This window comes from Camelus bactrianus, chromosome 5 (genome assembly GCF_048773025.1).
Source record: "Camelus bactrianus isolate YW-2024 breed Bactrian camel chromosome 5, ASM4877302v1, whole genome shotgun sequence".
Classification (NCBI taxonomy): Eukaryota; Metazoa; Chordata; class Mammalia; order Artiodactyla; family Camelidae; genus Camelus; species Camelus bactrianus.
In genome coordinates, this window is record NC_133543.1 from 43344870 (window position 1) to 43372062 (window position 27193).

Genomic DNA, 27193 nt, shown 5'->3' on the forward strand with positions numbered 1-27193 from the left:
GTACAGCTGCTACAAAAAAACAGTATGGTGGTTCCTCAAAAAATTAATTACCGCAGGATCCAGCAATTCCACCTCTGAGCATACATCCAAAAGAATTGAAAACAGGATCTTTCCTGTGAAGGGATATCTGCACACCCATATTCACAGCAGCATTATTCACAATAGCCAAGAAGTAGAAGCAACCCAAGTGTCCATCAATGGATGAATGGCTAAACAAAACAGGGTATAGTCATACAATGGACTATATGTAATCCAGCCTTAAGAAGGAAATCCTTCCATTTGCAGCAACCTTGACAAACCTTGAAGACATTATGCTGAGTGAAATAAGCCAGCCACAAAAAAACAAAAACAAAAACAAAAAAAACACTGCATGATTCCACTTAAAATGAGGTATCTAAACTAGTCAAATTCACTGACACAGAAAGTAGACTGCAGTTACTAGGGTCTGGGGAGTTGTTCAATGGATACAGAATTTCAATTCTGCAAGATGAAAAAGTTCTAGAGATCTCTCACACAAAAATGTGCATACTGTTAATACTACTGTACACTTAAAAATGCTTACAATGGCAAATTCTGTTATTTTATTTTTTTGCAAAACACACACACACACTGAAAAATCTCTGGCACACTCTTCTGTAAAAACTGAGAAAGTGATTCTAAAATCTTTATGGATTACACTAACAAATAGCAGGAAAAGAAAGCACAGAAGCAATCCCTTTTAAAATTGCATCCAAAAACAATAAAATACTTAGGAATAAATCTGAGTAAGGTGGTGAAAGACATATATGGAGAACTACAAAACACTAATTAAGGAAATTAAAGATGACTTAAAGAAATGGAAAGATATCCCAAGAACAAATCTGGAGGAGTGACACCCTCCCAGACTTCAAACAATACTACAGAGCTACAGTAATCAAAATTGCATGGTATTGGCATAAAAAAAGACACAGATCAATGGAACAGAATAGAGAGACCAGAAATAAATCCACAGACTTATGGTCAATTATTCTTCAACAAAGGAGGAAAGAATATACAATGGAGAAAAGTCAGTCTCTTCAGCAAATGGTGTTGGGAAAACTGGACAACAGCGTAAATCAATCAGAACACTCCCTCACACCATACACAAAAATAAACTCAAAATGGCTTAAAAGACTTAAATATAAGACATGATAAATCTCCTAGAAGAAAACATAGGCAAAACATTCTCTGACATAAATCTCAGCAATGTTCTCCTAGGGCAGTCTACCCAGGCAATGGAAATAAGAGCAAAAATAAACAAATGGGACCTAATTAAACTTACAAGCTTTTGCACAGCAAAGGAAACCATAAGCAAAACAAAAAGACAACCTACAGAATGGGATAAAATATTTGCAAAAGATGAGACTGAAAAGAGCTTAATTTCCAGAATATATAAACAGCTCATAAAACTTCATAACAAAAAAATAAAACCAACCTAATCCAAAAATGGGCATAAGACCTAAACAAGTAATTCTCCAATGAAGACATACAAATGGTCAATAGGCACATGAAAAAATGCGCAATACTGCTAATTATCAGAGAAATGCAAATCAAAATCACAATGAGGTATCATTTCACACTGTTCAGAATGGCCATCATTCAAAAGTCCACAAACAATAAGTGCTGGAGAGGGTGTGGAAAAAAGGGAACCCCCCTACATTCTTGGTGGGAATGTAGTTTGGTGCAGCCAGTATGGAAAACAGTATGGAGATTCCTCAAATGACTAAAAATAGACTTACCGTATGATCCAGCTATCCCACTCCTGGGCATATATCCAGAGGGAACCTTAATTCAAAAAGATACATGCACCCCAATGTTCACAGCAGCACTATTTACAATAGCCAAGACATGGGAACAACCTAAATGCCCATCGACAGATGACTGGAAAAAGAAGTTGTGGTATATTTATACAATGGAATACTACTCAGCCATAAAAAATAAAATAGTGCCATTTGCAGCAGCATGGGTGAACCTGGAGATTGTCTTCTAAGTGAAGTAAGCCAGAAAGAAAAAGAAAAACACCATATGATATCACTTATATGTCGAATCTAAAAAAAATGAAGACAAATGAACTTATTTACAAACCAGAAACACACTCACAGATACAGAAAACAAACTCACGTTTACCAGTGGGGGACAGGGGTAGGAAGAGATAAACTGGGAGTTCAAGATTTGCAGATACTAACCAATATATACAAAATAGATAAATAATAAGTTCACACTGTATAGCGCAGGGAATTATATTCATTATGTGGTAGTAAATTATAGTGAAAAAGAATATGAAAACGAATATATGTACGTTCATGTATGACTGAAGCATTATGCTGTATGCCAGAAATTGCAACATTGTAAACTGACTATATTTCAATAAAAAATATATACACCAAAAAAAACCCCTAAAAAACTAAAAACAGACTTACCATATGGTCCAGCAATCCCACTCCTGGGCATATATATCTGGAGAGAACTAATTCGAAAAGATACATGCACCCCAATGTTCATAGCAGCACTATTTACAATAGCCAAGACATGGAAACAACTTAAATGTCCACTGACAGATGACTGGATAAGGAAGTTGTAGTATATTTATACAACGGAATAGTACTCAGCCATAAAAAAAGAATAAAATAATGCTATTTGCAGAAACATGGGTGGACCTAGAGATTGTCATTCTAAGTGAAGCCAGAAAGAGAAAGAAAAATACGATATGATAGCGCTTACATGCGGAATCTAAAAAAAAAATGACACAAATGAACTTATTTACAAAACAGAAACACACTCACAGACATAGAAAACAAACTTAGGTTACCAGTGGGGTAAGGAGGTGGGAAAGGATAAATTAGGAGTTCAAAATTTGCAGATACTAACTACTATATGAAAAACAGATACACAACAAGTTTATACTGTACAGCACAGGGAATTATATTCAATATCTTGTAGTAACCTATAATAAAATGAACAGGGAAAGGACTTTATGTATGTACATGTATGACTGAAATATGCTGTACACCAGAAATTGACACAACACTGTAAGCTGACTATGCTTCAATTTTAAAAAATAGGAAAAAAAATTCAATGATCACAAAACTGTGGAAAAACAGGTACGCTTAAATAAATTCCTCGTAACATACTAAACTTTTTTTTTCTAGAAAACAGTGTAATTTCAAGTCAATATTAACTATCAAATTTGTTCTTTTTAATGCTCATAAAATATTCTCTGGTTAATTCTGCTTTGGGGCAAATATGCTGCGAAAATACCCCTAAGTAATGATAGCAACAAAATAAAAGGAGTACCAAGGTATCAGTGTAAATAGCAATGCTATTTACAATATAAAGCTTTTCAAACATATATATACACCAAATAGTAGGAGAGTCAAATTGTAGCATGGAGTCACAATGGAATAAAGTTATTAAAACTGAAAATTATGTAGACTAAGTCATTTAGAAATGTATATAACACTCTTAAAAGTTAAAAATCAATACAATATAGATACACTGATTACAACTATGTACAGTAGGTATGTGTTTATTGACAGGTTAGAAATTAATGTGGAATGATGTAATTTTATAATCTTTACATTCTTATCTATGTAAGATTGTTTCAATTCATGATAAAATAAACATTATAGATGTCAACAATCTATCCTAAAAAACAGTATTTTAACTTTACATTTTAGTAACTAAATACAAATTTCACAAGTTTAAGTGAGGCTTGTAAAACTTATTCCTTTTGTCTCTAACCTTATCTAAACCTGCTCCAATTTTTCCATTAAGAATATATAATGTTCAATAGTTCACCTCAGATCTAAAGAATTTTTAAAAGAAAAAAACTACTTATGATAAATAAAACCAGAATTTTGAAAATCTTCCACATTAAAGCAAACTTCTGTCAACTGTCTACGTTATTTATTTAGTATATAATATGCTTTGAAACATATAATAGCATCACACATACCTGATGCGATGACAGGATCTTTCATAAGCTCTCTAGTTATTGGACATATAAATTCATCAGGAATTTCAGAAGACAGGGTTTTCACCTTTGTCCTGAGCTCTTCGATTTTCCTCAGAACTTTACTACGAAGCCCTAGAGATTCTGAAAAGAAATTATTCTGTTAGGGCTGGAGAGCTTTATGCAAGTCTTTAGCAAATAGAAAAAGACTTATCTACTACAACCAAAAATCTTCAGACATACACTGTTCTAACCACATGGAACTTTTTCTTTATAAATTCTTTAATGAATCTTTGTAGTATAGAATACTGTGTGATTGAAATAACTCAGCAATAGAAAGTTTATTCTAAATAAACTTAAATTCAGATAGTTGTTCAAGAATTTCAGATTGCCTGAACCCTAATATACTACACAAAATCAGAAAAGGCTCATTATTAGAGGTTAATTTATTTAAACAAAAAATTTCCTAAAAATCATTTTTAAAGCTTTCAGTTTAAAAATATAAAATAGAATTTATATTATTAAACATTATGAAAGTAGATACATTATTTGCTGATTCTCTTATGAAACACAATCACAAATAAAGCTCATCTGTTTATCCAAGACTGTACTTAGAAGTTTCATTCATTTGTATTTTGACTTTCATCTTGTTTTAAAAGATTATCTTAAATTTTAATTTCAGAAGCTTAATTAATTTTAGGAACTTTAGTGATACTAGCTGTTTACATTTTTAGATAAACTGCGGACAATTCTATTTTAGGTGGAGGTGCTGTTGTTAGGGTGGGTAGAAAAAAGAATTACATTTCTGAATGCCTCATAGTTCCCATAAAAAGCCAAATCAGCTTGCTTTCTAATTGGAAGGTAATTCTCTACTGTGGTTATAGACACCTCATGACACCTTTTGTCTGGCAATCTTTTCAAGGATGTTTGCAAACTTCCTTAGAAGCTAGAGATAGTGTCTCTCTCCTATTCAGAGGGCAGATTTGTTTCCTGACAAGTACCAAACACAAATTGTCCCCACAAGACTTCAGGGAAAGGGGGAACCAGTCAGAACATGAAGCTCATGATGCCTGCTGTGCCATGACTAATACACTGTTTAAATCCATCTGGACTCATTGGCCATAATCTATTGAAAGAGTGGCAAGTCAACCTAGCAGCTGCCTGACTCTTAAAGACTGCTTCACGGCTTTCCTGTGACTTCTTTCCTATGTAATTCACTGAAGCCAAATTGGAGACTTTTAAAACAATTTTTAAAAAGCACAACGCATTTATAACTAGATAGTAGCCATCCCATCCAAAGGGATAATTATATACATGCAATAAGGATACAGAAGCATTTAATATCCTGAAAAATATATATATTACCCTTTTGGACAAAAATACCGTACATGTGTGCTAATATTTAGAATGTTTATTAATAGAGAATATAGAAAGTCTATTTCAAAATGTACCAGATAAGAAAAGGTTAAATTGTATGCTATCGTTGTCCAATTTTAATGTCATTTAAGAATGCTCTCAGGGAAGCAGTTACCAAATCATATCCATAGAACTTAGCCAGAAAAAAACATCTTTTGTGATTGAGCACTGGGAGTGAGTGTTATTAAACTTTACTGCTAAGAAAGAAAAGACCCTTACCAGCTAAGGGCTAGTGAACGCTCAGTATGGGTGATGGGCTATATTCACTATAACTCTGAAAAGGCATCTGGGTTTTAATAAGACAAATTAAATAGGCCATCAGCTCCTAGACCTTCTTCCCCAACCCTGGAAATGCTACATAATTAAGACTTAATAGAGTCTAGATAAAAATAACCATCAAAAATAAAAAACTCTGAAAACCCCCCAAGGAAACAGAAGTAACTGGGTTCAAGAGAAGGGGATGGGAGATAGCTTACGGCAGAGATCTGTGTACACAGATGGAAGAAATACCTTTCTACTTGTACCCTTCACTCCCCCCAGCTGTCCTATAAAAACCGCTAAAGTAGCAACAGCAGCATCAGCTGAAGGCAGGGTAACAAGCGCGCGCCACTGCCTCCATCTAACAAAGACGCCCCTTAGGCTGGTCGCTGAATCACCTCGCCGCTGCCCTGAGAAAGAACAACAGAACCAAAGGCTGGTTTCTTAGGGGAGAAGACTTAGAAACTGTTTTTTATTTTTTAAATGTAAACTGTATTTAAAAAACGAACTTCTGACTAGAATGACCAAGAGAAAACAAGTAGTTTTTTCATGTCAGGATGGTGGAGTGTTAGGACCACAATCTCATTTCTCCTCGTGACTACAACAAAACCACAACTGACTGCTAAACAACCATCGAAAACAAGACAGGAACGTAGCAAAAAAGATCTTCAACTGGAAATACAAAGAGGGAACTACAGAAGGACGGTAGGAGGGGCATGCTCGCGATATAATCAGGCCCCATACCCCCCCCCCCCGGGTGGGCAACGCACAAGCTGAAGAATAAGTTGCAGAGACCCTCCCACAGGAGTGAGTGCTCAAAGCCCCACATCAGGCTCCCCAGCCTGGGGTTCTGGCATTGGGAGGAGGAGGAGACCCTAGGACATCTGGATTTGAAGGCCAGTGAGACTTAACTCTAGGAGCCCCATGGGACTGGGAGAATAGAGATTTCATTCTTTTGGGAAGTGTACACAGAATCTTGTGTGTGCCAGGCCCAAGGGCTGAGGCAGTGATTTCATAGGAACCGGGGCCAGACCTGCCTACAGGTTTTGGAAGGTCTCCTGGGGATGTAGGGGATGGCAGCGGCTCACTCAGGGGACATAAAAGCCAGTGGTGGACATTCCAGAAGTGTTAATCTACATGAGCTGACATCTTGATTGGATCATTAGCACCAAGACCTAGCCCCACCCAACAGCCTGTAAGGAAGCCTCAGGCTAAACAACATACCAGGTGGGAACACAGCCCCACCCATCAGTAGGTGGTGGGTTCTCCTGAACCATAAACACCTCTAGACAAGGTCCTATTCACCAAAGATCAGGACCAAGCTTCACCCAGCAGCTGGCAGGCACTGGCTCTTCCTGCCAGGAAACGTGCATAAGCCTCTAGTCCAGCCTCATCCACCAGGGGGCAGATACCAGAAATATGAAAACAACAATCCCAAAGCCTGTGGAAAGAATCTACAAACACAGACCAGACTCTACACTGGGACTGGCTGGACCCTGGCCCTTGGGTGACAAGAGACGAGTGTACTGCTGGGACGCACAGAACATCTCCCACAGAGGGCCACCTCTCCAAGGCTGAGAAACAGAACTAGCCTACCTAAAAATACAAATAGACAGACACTATGAGGCGGCAGAGGAGTATCTCCTAGGCCAAGGCACAAAATAAAATCCCAGAAGAAGAAATAAGTGATGAGGAGATAGGCAATTTATCTGAGAAAGAGTTTAGAATGATGATGGCGAAGATGTTCAGAGAACTCAAGAGGAGTACAGATGCACAGAGCGAAGTTTTTAGCAAAGAGTTGGAAAATATAAAGAATACCCAAACAGAGTTGAATAAAATCACTGAAATGAACAACACACTAGAAGAAACCAAGAACAGACTAAATGAGGCAGAAGAAAGGATCAAGGAACTACAAGACACATCAGTGGAAATCACTACTGCAGAGCAGAAAAAAGGAAAAACAATGAAAATAAATGAGGATAGTTTAAGAGAGCTCTGGGACAACATGAAGTGCACTAATATTCGCATTATAGGGGTCCCAGAAAGAGAAGAGGCAAAAAGGACCTGAGAAAATTTTTGGAGAGATAATAACCAAAAACTTCCCCAACTTGGGAAAGGAAAGTCACCCAAGTCCCAGAAGCGCAGAGAGCTCCACACAGGATCATCCCAAAGAGGAACACACCAAGGCACACAGTCACCAAACTGACAAAATTTAAGGATAAGGAGAAAATATTAAAATTAGCAAGAAAAAAGCAACAAATAACATATAAGGGAACTCCCATAACGTTATCAGCTGATTTTCAGCAGAAACTCTACAGGCCAGAAGAGAGTGGCATGATATATTTAAAGTGATGAAAGGGAAAAACTTACAGTTGAGAATACTCTACCCAGCAAGGCTCTCATTCAGATCTGATGGAGACATCAAAAGCTTCACTGACAGACAAAAGTTAAAAGAATTCAGCACCACAAACCAGCTTTATAACAAATGTTAAAGGAACTTCTCTAGTCATCAAACCATAAGAAAAGAGAAAAGAAGAAAGAAAGAAAAAAAAAAAAAGACCGACAAAGGATTGCTTTGGTAATTTGGGGTCTTTTATGGTTCCATATAAATTTTGGAAAAGTTTGTTCTAGTTCTGTGAAAAATGTCTTGAGTATTTTGATGGGTTCCATTGGATCTGTATATTGCTTTGGGTAGTATGGCCATTTTGATAATGTTGATTCTTCCAATCCAAGAGCACAAGATACCTTTTCATTTCTTTGTATCATCTTCAATTTCCTTCATCAATATTTTACAGTTTTCAGAGTGCAGGTAACCTCCTTGCTTAACTTTATTTCTAGGTATTTTGTTGTTTTTGATGTAATGGAAATGTTTATGCCATTTACAAAATTCTGGTTTTTGAAGTGAAAAAAAAGGAACGTGAATAAAGGGCCACAAATGGCAAGGTATCCTCCTTTTTTGTGGGTGAGTTGTATTCCATTACATATACACGCTGCATCTTCTTTATCCATTCATCTAATAATGTGCACTTAGGATTCTTCCATATCTTGACAATTATAAATAATGTTGCTGTTAATAGCGGGGTGTATGTATCTTTTTTAATTAATTCTTATTTTGTGATTGGCTTTATTCCTTTGTTAACTATGTAAGTTTAAAAAGCTAAAGCTCTAAACGTTCTTAGAAACAATGAACAGTATATATATGTAAATTAAAAAAAAGAAAAATGAAAATGGGTGTAAGATTATTTACAATTGCCAAGAGACAGAAGCAACCTAAGTGTCCATCAACAAATGAATGGATAAAGACGTGGTATAAACTAAAAAAGACCTAAATCTAAGACTGGATACTATGAAACCCCTAGAGAAAAACACAGGCAAAACACTCTGACATAAATCCCAGCAATATTTTTCTGGATCTCTGTCCTAAAGTAATGGAAACAAAAACAAAAATAAACAAATGGGACCTAATTCAACTTAAAAGTTTTTCCACAGCAAAGGAAACCATTAACAAAGTGAAAAGACAACCTATGGAATGGGAGAAAATATTTGCAAATGATGTGACCAACAAGGGATTCATTTCCAAAAAGCAGCTCACACAGCTCAATATCAAAAAAGCAAACCACCCAATCAAAAAATGGGCAGAAGATCTAAAAAGGTATTTCTCCAAAGAAGACATTCAGAGGGCCAACAGACATGTGAAAAGATGCTCAGCATCACTAATTACCTCACACTGGTCAGAATGGCCTTCAAAAAGTCTACAAATAATAAATGCTGGAGAGAGTGTGAAGAAAAAGGAATCCTTCTACACTGTTGGTGGGAATGTGAATAATTTGGTGCAGCCACTATGAAGAATAAAATGGAGGTTCCTTAAAAAACTAAAAATAGAGTTACCATATGGTCCATTAACCCAACTCCTGGGCATATATATCCGTAGAAAACTCTAATTTGAAAGGACACATGCACCCCAATGTTCACAGCACTTTTTATAACAGCCAAGACATGGAAGCAACCTAAATGTTCATCAACAAATGAATGGACAGAGAAAAAGCAGTGTATACATGGACAGAGAAAAAGCAGTATATACACACACACACACACACACACACACATTCAATGGAACACTAGTCAGCCATAAAAAGGAATGAAATAATGCCATTTGCAGCAACATGGATGGACCTAGAGATTATCATACTAAGTCAGTCAGAGAAAGATGAATATTATATAATATCACTTATATGTAGAATCTGGAATCTAAAAATTGACACAAACGAACTTATTTATAAAACAAAAAAAGACTCATAGACAGAGAAAACAAACTTATGGTTACCAGGTGGGAAGTGGGGAGGAAGGGATAAACTGGGAGTCTGGGACTGGCTGATACAAACTACTAGTTACAGAACAGATAAACAACAAGGACCCCGTGTAGCACGGGGAACTATATTCAATGGCTGTAGTAACCTGTAATGAAAAAGAGTATGTATATGTATGTATGTTTATATATATATGTGTATGTGTATATATAAAACTGAATCACTATGCTGTACACCAGAAACTAATACAACACTGTAAATCAACTATAATTCAATAAAAAAAATTTTTTTAAGAAAAAAAAGAAAAGAAGTAAAGACATAAAAACTGTATTAGGAAAAGAATAGGGACACACAACTATAAATACAGTAGGGATTTTTTAAAGGATTTGAGAAGATGGTGATAGGAGCAGTATAGTTTTTAAACTTCTCTGAATCCCCATATTAAAAACAGGGTAACTAGAGAACAAAATCAAATCACATGGACATTTCCAACAAAACAAGGTAGCAAGGCATCCTCATGAACTTCAAAATATTTAAGTGGGAGAGGATAAACCAGAAATCTGTGATTGATGTCAGTGTGGAAGGAAGCAACAGGATATCTGATAGGTCTGAGGAAAGGAGACTCCGAAACATCCAACAAGTACTCTCTGGAAAGTGGGGCAGACCAATTTAAGAGCATCAACTGAACTGGAAGGGTTTATGCCCACTCCAAAAGCAGGTCAGTGCACAGGCCCACAGAAACGAGATATAAAAGGGCGATTTCACTTCAATTATACATAAAGAAAAAAATAGTAAATGTTTTATTACTTAACAATGTATGCAATTAGGCAGCAACTGAAAACTCTACACAAGGAAGTATTACTAGGAACCGAAACACGAAACTTCCAAAATCTGAGGGTATTAAGACATAACATCAGGTTTATTAGTTACAATTGTTTTGAAGTTCAGTGAAATAAGTTTTGGAACTATCAGGCTCAAGCCTCATGGTTGGTGCATAAAAGTTTTAAAAAGCATTTGATACAATATGACATTGTAATTTTTAAATTAGAAAATGATAAAGATGTTTCATGTGCTTTTATGGTTTCTTGGAAGGACAAGAGTAAAAGGAAGAAGGAACCCTTTGAAAAAGCCTCATTCCCAATTAAGAATCTATGATTGATAATTATTTAAATATAAGGACTGACATGATATACAACAGTCCCATGGCATTTTTCATTCCAAGTTTCTACCATTATAACATCTATAGCAATTCCAAACTCCAAAATAGGTAGCCATTTGCAATATTCCTGAGGCCTGGATATAAACTGAGGTCATACTGCAATATGAAAGTCACATGGCAAGTTAGTGGACTTACTGCTTGCCTAGTATCTTATCTTCAAGAGATTTTCTTGCTCTGCATCTTTCACATTTATGCCTTTTGACTGTGATATTAAAGGCTACAGTAGAGTTCACAAATTTGTGGATTCCCAAATGTCTGAAGACATCTCTCTCTTGATCTCTTTCTGGAAATTTCTTATGCAAATGTCATACCAGATATAAGGAGTTATTTCCTATTTAAAACTGTGTGTCTATTGTACCCTAAGTTTTCATTAACACAATCAAAAAAAGGATTATTATTCTATATTTATAAAAGGCTCACTGAAAAAAGATTTGACTGACTCCTTAAAAATAATTTTTTAAGTATCAAGCAATAATAGATATACTACTTTGGTCTTTAACACTCCAGTATACACTACTGCACAATTAATAAACTTCCTCCATATGATGAATTTTAAATTCGTATTTATTCACATCACCATAGGAACTAGTTTAACAGCTGTACCACAAAAGCAAATGCAAAACAGTAATGAATCAAGAGTAAAATTCATTATCATATACCCATCTGTTTTCCTCTTAACACATTTTGTTCTTAACCCAATTTCAATTCTTTATCACTCCAATTTACTGTTTTGAGGAAAAGTGCTTTTCTTAAAAATCAAGACTAACAGAAATTCACTGTAGCTTAAAATAGCACTTTTAGATCAAAGTTAGCCTCTTGGTCCTTTTAATTTTGCAAAAATTTTGAAATACTTTAGAATGATGTGAAAAAAAGTTAGTCTACTTATTTACTAGTTTATTCTGTGTTTAATTTGTTAAATTAGCTAACTTTCCATATCATAAACACAAATATAAAACAAATTCCTTATTTACCAGAAAGTATGCAACATTTTTGTCTCCATTCATAATAATGATCTTCCTAATTTAGCTTTTAGACCAACACAGAACTTATTTAAATTACATTTCAATTTTGGCTTGAGCCTGATAGTTTCAAAACTTATTTCACTGAAGTTCAAAACAACTAACTACTAAACCCAAGACTCACCTTAAAAAACTATTTCAGGCTGTTAACTGAATCCTGTAAGAATTTCTTACACTTTATTTATCTGGCTATAAGAATAAAATTCTATTCCTATTAATTATTTTTAATATGCTCTCTTACATTTTGAAACATACTTTGTTGAAATCTGAAATCATTATTTTGTATTGTAATGTGCTTCTGTGTGATAAGGTACTGTTAAAATTTACTGTCAGATAGTAATGAGAAATCAAATAATGAAGATGCTCTATTTACCAGAACTTAAAAAAACCTATACTCTATTACCTACTTTCAAGAAGAAAGAGTAAATTATAAATTATAAAGGAAATAAGTTATTAGAGGTACAAAAATAACTTTCACAGTATAGCCTGAGTACAAAGCCATCTGATTCTAAGTATTTTCAAAAAATCATCATTCTGTTAACATTTTAAAAGGCCATAAGCTTCCAAAACATTTAAATAGGTTCACATACTATATTCATTATGTAATGAAAGTATAATATTATACTTTAAAATGGCCTTCTACTAACAAACACTGTTATTTGACTCCTCATTAACAATAAATCTCACTGTGGATATCCTATTTCCTAAGCTTTCTGGTTAATTAAGATTTTATTAAGTCACATTGATAATAGTGTCCAGTTATTATGCTTATTAGAGCATGACACTGAGACTTCAGACTGTCTTTTGATAAGTGTGTAGTAGCCAGAATACACAAACAGCTCTTACAATTCAACAATAAAAAGGCAAACCAATTTAAAAGAGCAAAGTCCAAAGAAGACATATAAACTGCCAATAAGCACAATAAGATGCTCCATATCACTATGTAAATACGAATCAAAACCACAATGAAATACCACTTCACATCTATTGGATGGCTACAATCAAGAAGATAGGTAATAACCAGTGCTGACAAAGAGGTGAACAATCTGGAAACCTCACACATTGCTGGTGAGAATGTAAAGTAGAACAACTGCTTTTGAAAATAGTCTGGTAGTTCCTCAAAATGTCCTGTAAAGTCAGTCTACTTTTAATTATATACCCAAGAGAAGTAAAAATATACTCACATAAAAACTCATATGTATTTATTCATAGCAGCATTACCGGTAACAGTCAAAAAGTGGAAACCCAAATTTCCATCAACTGATGAATAGATAAACAAAATGTGGTATAGCCATACAATGGAATATTATTCAGCCATAAAAAGGAATGAAGTACTTATGGATACAAAAACATGAGAACTCTGAGGTTAAGTAAAAGCCAGATACGAAAGGCCAGAAAGGTAGATCCTATTTCTACGGAAGATAGATTGGTGTTTGCCAGAGGCTAGGGGAGAGAAGAGGATGGGGTTCTTTGGGGGGGATAAAAATATTCTGAAATTAGGTAGTGGTGATGGTTGTACAACTCTGAATTTACTAAAAATCACTGAATTGTACACTTAAGAAAAAAGTGATTTGAAAACTGAAAATTACAAAGCATTGTTGAAAGAAATTAGGAAGACCTCAATAAACAGAAAAACATCTTGAATTGGAAGACTTAATATTAAAATGACAATAATCCCCAAATTAATATACAAATTCAATATAAACTCTATCAAAGTCAGGTGGGTTTTTTTTTTAAAGAAATCGACACATTGATCTGAAAATTCATATGGGAATGCAAGGTACCCAGAGGAGCAAACCTAATCCTGAAAACAAAAAGACAGAGGATGCACACTTTTCAATTTCAGAACTCACTACAAAGCTACAGCAATTAAGACAGTGTGGGGGGAGGGTATACCTCAGTGGTAGAGTGTGTGCTTAGCATGCACAAGGTCCAGGGTTCAATTCCCAGTACCTCCATTAAAAAATAAATAAACCTAATTACCTCCTCCTCACCTCCATCTTCCCCTCAAGAGGAGACAGTGTGGCACTAGCATAAGGATAGACAAATAGATCAATGAAACAGAATTGAGAGTCCAGAAATAAACCCTCGTATTTATGGCCAGTTAATTTTTAACAAGACTGCCAAGGTAATCCAGAGGGGAAAGAATAGTCTTTTCAATAAATGGTGCTGGTACAACTGAATATCCACACCTACAAGAAAGAAGTTAGACCCCTATCTCACACTAACAAAAATTAAGTCAAAACTGATCACACACTTAAATTTAAGAGCTAAAGCTATAAGCCACAGAAGAAAACACAGATGCAAATCTTTAAGACTTGGGATTAAGCAACAGTTTCTTAGATATGATACCTACAGAATAGGCTACAACAGAAAAAAAAAACAGTTAAACTGAACTTCATCAAAATTTAACACTTCTGTGCACAAAGGACACTATCAAGAAAGTGCAATGTTAACCTACAGAATGGGAGAAATTATTTACAAATCATGTATCTGATAAGGCTCTAGTATCCAAATTTATACAAACAACTAAATGATAAAACGACAAACAACCAAGTTTTTTAAATGGGCAAAGGATCTGAAGAGACATTTTTTCAAAAGAAGGTATACAAATGGCCAACGAGTACATGAAAAGTTGTTCAATATTTCTAGCCATCAGAAAAATGCATTTCAAAACCACAATAAGAAACCACAAAGATGGATATAATTTAAAAAGCAAAGAAATGTTGATGAGGATGTGGAGAAACTAGAATCCTCATACACTGCTGGTGACAACATAAAAAAGCAGTTGCTTTGGAAAATGGTAGTTCTTCAAATAGTTACCATGTGACCCACCAATTCCACTCCTAATTATACACCCAAGAAAAGTGAAAACAGATGTTCACACAAAACTTGTACATGAATGTTCACAGCAGCATTATTCATAAAATCTAAAAAATGGAAACAATCTAAATTCAATCAACTGATGAAGAGATGAGCAAAAAGTGATAAATTCATACAATGGAATATTATTCAGTCACAGAAAGAAATGCAGTACTAACATATACTACCACATGTATGAACCTTGAGAACATGCTAAGCAAGATGTCAGATGCAAAAGGCCATATATAATATGATTGCATTTGTATGAAATGTCAAGAATATGCAAATCCTTAGTCAGAAGGTTGGTTGTCAGGAGCTAGTCTCGAGAAAGGGAATAGAGTGACTGCTAATACCCGTGGGGTTTCTTTCTGAGGTGATGAAGATGTTCGGGAATTAGATACTGGTGGTGGCTGTACAACTCTGAATGTACAAAAAGCCACTGCATTATACACTTACAAAAGGGTGGGTTTTATCATATGTGAATTGTATCTCAATTTTTTTAATGTTTTAAAAATTACAGTCATATGATGGCTTTAATTACCTAAAGAAATAGTATGTAACATCTCTTTCCATAATCTAAATAAAAATATACTATCCTTCTATATAAAGACATATACCAGAATAACTACTGTACTAGAATATTAGGAGGAAATCATTAATGCAATTAAAACCAATCTCAGAGTAAATTATTAAAAGTTGTCTTTAAGATTGCCTATCTTTCACTAAACTTACCAATTTTCAAGTCATCAGCCAGACTTTCTTTTGTAAGATTCAACAATTCTCTTCCATCGATGTTATTCATTTTAAAAATACCAACAAGCTCTGTTAAACCCTGTGCACAAAGCCAGTTTGAGACATCGTCCTCTGACCAATCATCAGTAAATTGCTTCAGCTGATCTTCTGGGCTCCTTGCTTAAAACAAACAAACAAGCCCACAAACAAAAAGTTAAGTGAAATACAACAAGCAAAAGAAAAGGTATTTCCTCTGTATAAACATTCTCACTCTGACCTAAAAAGTGAAATTTTCTTAAGTCGATGTTTTCTACTTTAACATCTTTTTAAGACATTTCAAAAAATCAAATACGTATAATCAAAGTATTATTTAATACTACATTAAATACTACTTCTGGATTTTTTTCACTCCAGAAAATGTTTATCTTTATTATACAGAATTCATATCAGCAAAAGTATTGTATTTGATCTATCATCTGCATACCAGAGGCACTATTAGGTTAATTCTGACAGTGATACAAATAAAGCTCCTAAATTATGTGTCAACATTGCTTGATGAAACAAGAAATAAAACAAAATGAAACTATAATTTCTATTTTGTTCCAGGCTATATTTCTCTGAAAAATTAGTATGGAGTATAAATAGCTTACAAAACTATGGGAGGCATGAAATACATGAATGTGTACTCCAAAGCACTTACCAACAGTTTTAACATAGGTCAACTACTTTTTTAACACTAGCTTTTCTAAAATTATTTTTAAATTATATTAAACTTGGATGCATGGTTTATATTAAGAAAAGCAGTGTGAATAATCTGTCAAAAAATTACTGATTTTCTGATTTTAATGGTGAATGGGGTTGAACTGGGTTAAATATGATATCCTTACTAACCTTGGCAAGGTGTTTCCAGGTCAAATTGCCAGATGTTCACTGTTTTATCCATTGAACCAGTAGCAAGTAAAAGGATATTGGGTGCAAAGGCACAAGTTGTGACATACCTAGTTAATAAAAATAACTATTATATATCTTCAGACCAACTTTCTAATTATATTACTATAAAGTGAGGTTAAGTTCAGACCTGGTATGCTGAGTCAAGGTATGAAGTATATTCTCAGTAATCTGAAAAGCAATACAAACAGCTCTTTATTTACTCAGGCAAGTTACTGATAAATACTTCTTTAACATGAATGGCTTACATGCTGTATGTGTTTTCATATTACTATGAGTCACTAATATAACCTGAAACTTTACTCAATGAATAAGAATAGCATTCATAACTAATAATTTTATCTAGCAGTTATTTCACTCCTTCTCAATTATCAGCACTGTTGTCTGCTGAAATTTTTAGTATAACAGACTCTTGGTTGATGCATTACCTTACTAATAGTAACCTAAATGTCTATTACATAAAATACTGTGTATTTTTGCTGTGGCACTTGACTTGTACTCACTGCAATCAGTGAGTAGAAATCAGTCACTTAGATTTTAAGTACACTTAGCTGGCCATCCAACATCTGGATGTATTTAATTTATACTCATAGAGCATATTTTATGGAGAAAATTTAATGCTATAACTGTTTCTGTCAATATAAAATCTTGTGAAAATTTCCTGAGAAATATTAAGGAGCTACTTCCCCTAGTTTGAGTCCTCTTTCCCATTTCCTGCCAGAACTGTCAATGATTTGAACTTCCATGGGGAGGACTAGCTTAACTTCCTTGCTTGACACACTACACTTTGGTGAGTCACATCTCTATTTCATCTGCTGGCACAGCTACAATCTAAACTCGACCATTATAAAGTTCCACCCAACAGTGATTTCTCTTGGAGAGTATTTTTGTCAATTACACCATCACTATATATAAAACATTAAGTTTTCTTCATACTCATACAACTTGGTCTTTATTCACCAAAACAGATCTACCAAAAAATTCCATTTTTCCAAATCTTTTATAACCTATTCTTCCTTATACTGGTGTCTAAATCCAGCTGAGACTCCAGCAGTGACCACTTTCAGCTTTCAGCTGTACCCTCCAAAAATGCTCTGATAAACATTCATGTTATGGAAACCTAGTGTAAGAGTTTAAGAATAATTGGTTTAAAGTGATTTTTTTGATATTGCTCTTTAAATCTGTATTTTCTTTGATCAGATTAAAAATCTGTCCAACTTAAAACCACTACTGAAATGTAAGGGCTTTGTCCCAGAACCAATACCTTACTTGCATAATTATTTTAGCATTTCTGAAAATGTATCTATTATATTCTTGGGCACCCTAAACAGAGAAATATACATTTTTCTCATCGTTCCTAACTAAACTTGAAGTTCAGTAGCCTTTAATAAATGTAATTTACACAGATCACACAAAATTTTGAAATACTTACAGTATCATACACTATGACAGACTTATCCACGGACCTTTAAAAGAAAGAAATTAGGGCTGAAAAGTTCTATAGAAACAGTACAGTATTTATATAATTAGTGTTTTTAAATCATTTTAATAACTAAGAAAATGCTGAAATATTGATATACATTCAAAGTACAGTCTTTTTGTTTATACATATGAACTCTAAAAAAACTACATATGTGAAATTTATCAGAAAAGTATGTATTTTATTAAACAGTAAAACATGCTATTTGTACTATATAGCCATAAACAGAATAAGCATTTGTTATGTATAAATAAGACACAATCCCATATCAAGTTAGTAACTTAAAGGAAAAAACCACTACAAGGAAAAGCTATTACTTGCTATTTGATTTTTGTTTCAGATAGCATATTTTTTATCATTGATATGGCTGTGCTCTAATAACTAATATTTATAATTATACATGTGTGTGTATCTTGATTGTAACTCATTTTGAAAACTGTAATTCTTACCTTGATATGGACTCTAATGGTTTCTTTCAACGGTATAAAAATTAAAACAATCATCTGGGATTATTCTTGTGGTAAAAAAAAATCACACAAAGAAAAATGCAATAACATAACAAACTACACAATCAAAACCAGCAAATAAACATGTTTCTACATGATATTTCCCCTCTTGAAAATAGTTGTTATGCCACCATGATATATGTTGTAAGGTGAGAAAACATATCAACAAGTGTTACTGTTCTCTGCACAATTTTAATAAGGGATAATAGCTAACACACACTGAAGAAAGATATGGCAACCATTCGTACTAAGAACAGCTCTCGCAACAAAACTATTAGATGAATGCAGTCTACGTAGGAACACTTCCACTTATTTAAAAACAAACAAAAAGTAAAATAGCCCATTGAGACCACAGTAGATAATTGATACTCCTAAATTCACAGAGCCAGAGAAACATAAGTAAAATGAAGAAGCAGAGGAACCACTCCCAATTAAAAGAACAAGAGAAATCCCCTGAAAAAATAATGAGATAGACCTTGACAGTCTACTAGAACATGACTTCAAAAAGTGGGTGATAAAAGCACTGAAGGAAATAAGAGACTATGAATAGAGACAGAATACTATGAAAAGGAAATAGAAACCATGAAGAGAAGCCAATTAAAAACAGAAAACTCAATGGCTGAGATAAAAGCTGAGCTAAAGGCAGTCAAAGGCAGACTAGATAATGCAGAGGAATGAATACAGAAGTCACCCAATCAGAACAGACAGAAAAGCAAGTAAAAACCAATGAAAGCAATATAAGGGACTTATGGGATAATATAAAGCAAGCCAACCTACACATAATAGGGGTCTCAGAAGGAGAAGAAAGAGAAAAGGGGATTGAAAAAGTATTTGAAGAAATTATGATTGAAAACTTTCCAAACCTAAAGAAGGAAACAGATACCTAAGTACAGGAAGCACAAAGGGTCCCAAACAAGAAGAACCCAAATAGACCTACACCAAGGTATTATTAAGATGGCCAAAGTTAAAGATAAATGATTCTAAAGACAGCAAGAGAAAAACAGAGTTACAAAGGAACGCGCATAAGGTTTTCTGCTGATTTCTCTACACAAACACTGCTGGCCAGAAGGGAGTGGCAAGATATATTCAAAGTCCTGAATAAGAAAAAGCTGCAAACTACGATACTCTATCTGGCAAGACTACCCTTTAGAGTAGAAGGAAAGATAAAGAATTTCACAGACAAGCAAAAACTAAAAGAATTCAGCAACACTAAACCTATCCTAAAATAAATATTGAAAGGTCTACTCTAAATAGAAAAGAAGCAGGAATCTATAGAAATGAGAAAACCATAATTGGAAATGCAATAACTACAATGAATTGCAAGAGAATACATGAAGATGTTTAAAAAAACAAAAGACATCAAAATCATAAAAGGTGGGAGAGGGGAGCAAGAAAATATAAATTTTCTCTTTTTTTCTTTTCTTTTTAGGATGTGTTTGAGCCTACATGACTACCAGTCTAAAGCAAACAGATATAGTAAAGGGTTAACATACTTGAAAAACAGGGTAACCACAAATCCAAAGCATACAACAGAGTCAAAAACAAAAAACAAAAAACAAAAAAAAACCCAAGCTAATGCGAAAGAAAATTATCAAACCACAAAAAGAAAAACAAAAAGGAAAAGAAATGAACAAATAAGAAATACCAAATCAAATGGAAAACAAAGCTCAAAATAGCAATAAACACACACCTATCATTAATTACTATAAATGTGAATGGACTAAATGCTCCAATCAAAAGACATAGAGTAGCAGACTGGATAATAAAACAAAAGCCTACAATATGCTGCCTACAAGAGACACTTTAGAGTGAAGGACACACATAGATTGAGAGTGAGAAGATGAAAAAAGCTATTTCATGCAAATGGAAATGACAAGAAAGCAGGAGTAGCAATACTCATATCAGACAAAATTGACTTTAAAACAAAGGCCATAAAGAAAGAGAAAGAAGGACATTATATAATGATGAAAGGAGCAATACAAGATGAGGATATTACACTCATTAACATATATGCAGCCAATACCAGGAGCTCCTAAATATATAAAACAAATACAGACATAAAGGGAGAAACTGATGGAAATACAATCATTGTAGGAGACTAACAACTCCCTAACATCACTGGACAGGTCTTCCAGACAGAAAATCAATAAGGCAACGGAGATACTAAAATAACACAACAGAACAGTTGGACTTGGTAGACTTTTTTTGGGCCATTACATCACCAAAAAACAGAACATACACTCTTTTCAAGTGCTCATGGAACATTCTCTAGGATAGACCACATACTTGGGCACAAAAGAAGCCTCAACAATTTTAAGAGGATAGAAATTATTTCAAGCATCCTCTCTGACCACAATGGCATGAAAGTAGAAATCAACCACAGAAAAACAAATGAGAAAAAAAAATGACAGTATGTAGACTCAACAACATGCTACTAAAAAACCAATGGGTCCACGATGAAATCAGAGAAGTTTAAAAATACCTTGAGACAAATGAGAATGAAAACACAACCACACAAAACATGCAGAAAAACAGTCCTAAGAGGGAAGTTCATAGTGATACAGACATTCTTCAAAAAACAAGAACAATTTCAAATAAACAACCTAATCTTCCACCTAAAACAATCAGAAAAAGAACAAACAAAACCTAAAGTCAGAAGTAAAGAAATAATAAAGATCAGGGAGGAAATAAATAAAATAGAGATTTAAAAAACAGAAAAAAATTAATCAAACCAAGAGCTAGTTTTCTGAAAGAGTAAACAAAATTGACAAACCTCTGGCCAGGCTCTCCTATAAGAAAAGAGGACACAAAGAAAGAAAGAAATGAAAATGGAGAAATTACAACCAACACCACAAAAATACAAAAAATCATGAGAGAATACTATTAACAACTCTATGGCAATAAATTGGACAACTAGAAGGAATGGAAAAGTTTCTAGAAACATACAGTCCACCAAAACTAAATCAAAAAGAAACAAATCATTCGAACAGACCAATCACTAGAAGTGAAATAAAATCAGCAATAAAAAGCCTCCCTGCAAACAAAAGTTCAGGACCAGATAACTTCACTGGGGAATTCTGTCAAACATACAAAGAGCTCATATCGATCCTTCTCAAACTCTTTTCCAAAAGACTGAAGAGGAGGGAATACGCCCCAACTCATTCTATGAAGCCACCATCATCCTGATACCAAGGCCAAAGACACTACCAAAAAAGAAAACTGTAGGCCAATATCACTGATGAATATAGATGCAAAAATCCTCAACAAAATATTAGCAAACAGAATACAACAACATATAAAAACAATTATACACCATGATCAAGTTGGGTTCATCCCAGGGATACAAGGATCATTCGATATACACAAATCAATCAACATGATACACCACATCAACAAGAGAAAGGACAAAAATCACACGATCATTTCAATAGATGCAGAAAAAGCATCTGATAAAATTCAACACATATCTATGATTAAAAACTTTAACCGAAGTAGTTATAGAGGGTACATACCTCAGCATAATAAAAGCTATTTATGACAAACTTACAGCCAGCATATTACTCAATGGTGAAAAGCTGAAAGCCTTCCCACTAAAATCTGGAATAAGACAAGGATGCCTACTCTCACCACTTCTATTCAATGTAGTATTGGAAGTCCTAGCCATAGCAATATGACAAGAAAAAGAAATAAAAGGGATCCAAACTGGAAGAGAAGAGGTAAAACTGTCATTATATGTGGATGACATGATACTTTATATAGTAAACCCTAAAGACTCCACACAAAAATGACTAGGGCTGATAAAAGAATTTAGCAAGGTAACATACAAATATCAGTGGCATTTCTTCACCCTAACAATGAAATATCAGAAAAGGAAAGTAAACAATCCCTTTTAAAATTGCATCCAAAAAAATAAAATATTCAGGAATAAATCTGACCAAGGAAGTGAAAGACTTAAATGCAGAGCACTACAAAACATTGACTAAGGAAATTAAAGACGACTTAAAGAAATGGAAAGATATCCCATGTTCTTGGATTGGAAGAATTAATATTGTTAAAATGGCCATACTACCCAAAGCAATCTACAGATTTAATGCAATCCCTATAAAATTACCTAGGACATTTTTCACAGAACTAGAATAAATAATCTTAAAATTTATATGGAATCACAAAAGACCTAGAATTGCCAAAGCAACACTGAAGAAAAAGAATGAAGCTGGAGAAATAACCCTCTCAGACTTCAGACAATACTACAGAGCTATAGTAATCAAAACATCATGGCACTGGTATAAAAACAGACATATGGATCAATGGAACAGAACAGTGAATTCAGAAATAAACCCAAATTTTTGGTCAATTAATCTTTGACAAAGGAGGCAAGAACATACAATAGAGTAAAGACAGTCTCTTCAGCAAATGGTTTTGGGGAAACTAGACAGCTGCATGTCAATCAATGAAGTTATAACATTCCTTCACACTACACACAAAAATAAACTCAAATGGCTTTAAGTCTTAAATATGAGAAAAGACACTACAAACCTCTTAAATGAAAATATAGGCAAAACATTCTCTGACATAAAACTCAGCAATGTTCTCCTAGGGTAGTCTACCCAGGCAATAAAAATAAAAACAAGAATAAATAAATGAGACCTAATTAAACTTTTGCACAGTAAAAGAAACCATGAGCAAAATAAAAAGACAACCTACAGTATGGGAGAAAATATTTGCAAAAGATGAGACTGATAAGGGCTTAATTTCCATAATATATAAGCAGCTCATACAACTCAACAACAACAACAACAACAAAAAACAAACAATCTAATCCAAAAATGGGCAGAAGACCTAAATAAGCAATTCTCCAATGAAGACATACAAATGGCCAATAAGTACATGAAAAAAATGCTCAATATAACTAATTATAAGAGAAATGCAAATCAAAACTACAATGAAGTATCACTTCACACTAGTCAGAATGGCCATCACTCAAAAGTCCACAAACAGTAAATGCTGGAGAGGGTGTGGAGAAAAGGCAACCCTCCTACACTCCTGGTGGGAATGTAGTTTGGTGCAGCCAGTATGGAAAACAGTATGGAGATTCCTCAAATGACTAAAAACAGACTTACCATATGATCCAGCTATCCTACTCCTGGGCATATTATCCAGAGGGAACCTTAGTTCAAAAGATACATGCACCCCAATGTTCACAGCAGCACTATTTACAATAGCCAAGACATGGAAACAACCTAAATGTCCATCGACAGATGGCTGGATAAAGAAGTTGTGATAAATTTATACAATGGAATACTACTCAGCCATAAAAAATGCCATTTGCAGCAATATAGATGGACCTGGAGATAATCATTCTAAGTGAAGTAAGAGAGAAAGAGAAAGAAAAATATCATATGATATCACTTATATGTGGAATCTTAAAAAAATGAATTCATCTACAAAACAGAAACAGACTCACAGACACAGAAAACAAACATGGTTATCAAGTGAGGTGTGGAAGGAGGTGGAAAGGGATAAACTGGGAGTTTGAGATTTGCAGATACTAACTACTATATATAAAAGATACACAACGAGTTTATACTGTACAGCACAGGGAACTATATTCAGTATCTTGTAGTAACCTATAATGAAAAAGAATAGAAAAGGAATATATGTATGTATGTGTATGACTGAAATATTATGCCGTAAATCAGAAATTGACACAACACAGTAAACTGACTATATTTCAATAAAACATATATATACAAAAAAATAGTATCTGTACCTATTATTACTAAAAGGTAGCTGATTATAGTCTGACCACAGGAGTAACACCTATGGGAAGGCTCAAAATTCCTTTGAATAAGACATAAAATTCCTTATTTAGTAGGCTATCCAGTGTTGGAGATGCTGTAGATTTTGACTGTAGAATCTTTGCCATAAATTCAAAAAATTATACTTTATTCAAGTATAAAATAAAATACAAGCAAATGAGAAGAATATAAATGCATTCTGATGTCAAAAAAAGTCCCAGAATTATAGCATTAAATGTTAAATTTCAGCCAAAAAACACTAAGAAATAATATTAGCAGCTAACGTGTATATGCTAGGCATAATTTATAGACACTTTCATTTAGTCCCAAATTCCTCAAGGTACAAAGTATTATTACTGGAATATCTTAAAAAGACTTCATTACTTCTTAGCATCCTAAAACAAACAAACAAACAAAAACTCAAGGAAAATTCAACTTTCTGAAACTACCACTAGTGCAATTAAAATGAATTCATCCCAGTGATGTATCACTTGACAAACTAGATCATCATTAGACAGTCTTACAAGCAACAGCCAGCCAGCCATGATGGCAATCAAACTGGTTCACTTGCTGATGAGGCATAAAAATAAATTTGAGAAGCAAAGGCCAAATAAGAACTCTTTAAGAGTCTACAGAATCTAAGCAAGAAGAATGGAGACTATGGGCAGAGACCTGCACACATTTAGAGATTAAAAGGATTTTAAATTCACCTCATATCGCCGCTAATTTGATTAATGGGGATTCAAAAACATGTAATAGGATCTGACAACTGATTACGTTTGGTGGGAGGGAAATTAGGATTAGGGAGAAATAACAGTTTTCAGTATTTGGATTTGAAAGACAAAGAGAATAATACAACCACTGTAAGTAGACCTAAAATACTTTGAAACTGATAAAACAATGTAAAACCTAAAAATATTCCCTAAATAGAACATAAGCCAACACCAAACAAAAGTTTCAACTATTCGGAGCCCCTGGTTATGCATTTCTTGCCTGCTATATATAACTCTAACTTTTCAGTACTCACATTCCAACACAATCTGTCCTGTCACCTTAACCTCACTTTTCCTTATGAAGGACACATTAGCATTCAAGCCTTTTGAGACTCCATTTCTACAGTTTGTGGCACACTAAAACCTCAACTCAGCTCACTCAAGAACACAAGAGAAACTTGTCACTTTTATCTGGACAGTTTATGGGCAAGAGTAGCAAGAGACACAGTTATGTGCTTGATGTGGAAGAGCACATAATCATAGACTCAAGGGAGATCAGTGACATTATAGTGACACTGTAGAGCCACCCATGTCACAAATCACCTAGAGCATTTTAATCCAAACTAGTTTTATACAATGGCCAAAAACTAAACAAATGAAATGATTAACAATTATTTCAATAGGTCAAGTATGTTCTTAAGGTTTAAGGATTTATTTTATACTTGCACATTTTTTAAAAGTGTACATCTATGTTTCTTCTCATTCAGAAAGTATTTGTAGTCTCTTACAAAGATGTGGCAAAACAAGATAAAAATTATATGAGGAAGCTGGAGAGGAAGAGAACATAAGCATGAGGTGGGGGAGAGAGATGAAGGTTAAGATTCGTATTCAAAGTATGTGTCATAACATACAGTCCACTTTGCTAACAGAGGGCTGTAATTTTGTTTCTAAGCTTCTTCAACAGCAGTTCAAAAAAGGAAATATAATCTGTTACAGAATTTAAGATAGAAACACAAACCAAATTCTTGGAGAAGGGACATAATTCCTTAGACTGAGACCTGTAGGAACTATTTCCATTAAGGTCTTTATAGAGGTGATGCTATGAAACACGGTCCCCAACAACTCTTCCTGAATGAACATTGTTAAGTTTCAAACTGCTGTTTTGTAATGCTCCTCAGTATAGATAAATGGCTAACATTTAACTCTGAAAAAGCAGAAATCAAAAAATGAGGGGGTAAAATGTTATACAATTGCCCCAATGTTCTGGATTATATACATAATACATAAAAATAATATTATTGTAATACATATAATATTTAATAAACATGAACTGAGCAATTATTGTGCCCCAAACATAAGTAACAGAAGCTTTGCCTGCATTTTAAAATTTAAGCTTCATAATACTCTTAGGAGGAAAGTATTCTTATTTTCCCCACTTTATAATTCAGAAAAATGAAGCTGAGAGAAGATACAGAACTAGAATTTGTTCAAGGTTGCACAGTTAGTACGCGGCAGGGCTGGGATTAAAACTCAGTACTCGTAGTTTTGAATTTTACACTTACTAGAATATCTTCCCCCATTAATGTATTAAAATTAAAACTGATTCATAAAGGGCACATACCCTGACAGTTTTAGCCTAAAACTTTATAAAACAGATGGCATGGCTACTCAAATTTCACTGACGTTTTCAGAAGACATCTATTTTTTCAAGCAATGTAGTATCTGATAACCCTCTTGATAAACTGTAACATGTACTTTGTTCAATGAACTGACTTGTGCAATATTTTACTAACAATGTTGTAGAGAGTATGGGGGAAAAAGATAATCTGAGTTTTGGAAAGTGATCTTACGCCTCCTTATGCTACTCATTACAGAGTGAGAGAGGGTGGTTGTTAAAGCCAGGGCAAATTCACAACAATAAAATTGGCATAGCAGACCTGGAAAATAGCCTCTGAAATTCTAGAA

General features: G+C 34.1%; 1 protein-coding gene across 4 annotated transcripts in view; it reads right to left on the reverse strand.

The window, feature by feature from the left end:
* Window positions 1-27193, reverse strand: part of WDSUB1 (WD repeat, sterile alpha motif and U-box domain containing 1) — a 57461-nt gene that overhangs the window by 15152 nt on the left and 15116 nt on the right. For 2 of the 4 annotated variants that reach the window (XM_074363737.1, XM_074363738.1), the window contains 6 exons: window positions 18661-18683; window positions 18164-18197; window positions 16862-16902; window positions 16675-16781; window positions 15784-15963; window positions 3974-4114 (listed from right to left, as the gene is read on the reverse strand). In XM_074363737.1, the coding sequence (XP_074219838.1) occupies window positions 3974-4114; window positions 15784-15963; window positions 16675-16781; window positions 16862-16902; window positions 18164-18197; window positions 18661-18683 (526 nt within the window). The remainder of the gene's footprint in view (window positions 1-3973; window positions 4115-15783; window positions 15964-16674; window positions 16782-16861; window positions 16903-18163; window positions 18198-18660; window positions 18684-27193) is intronic. The other 2 variants (XM_010971357.3, XM_074363739.1) reach the window with 1 other exon arrangement.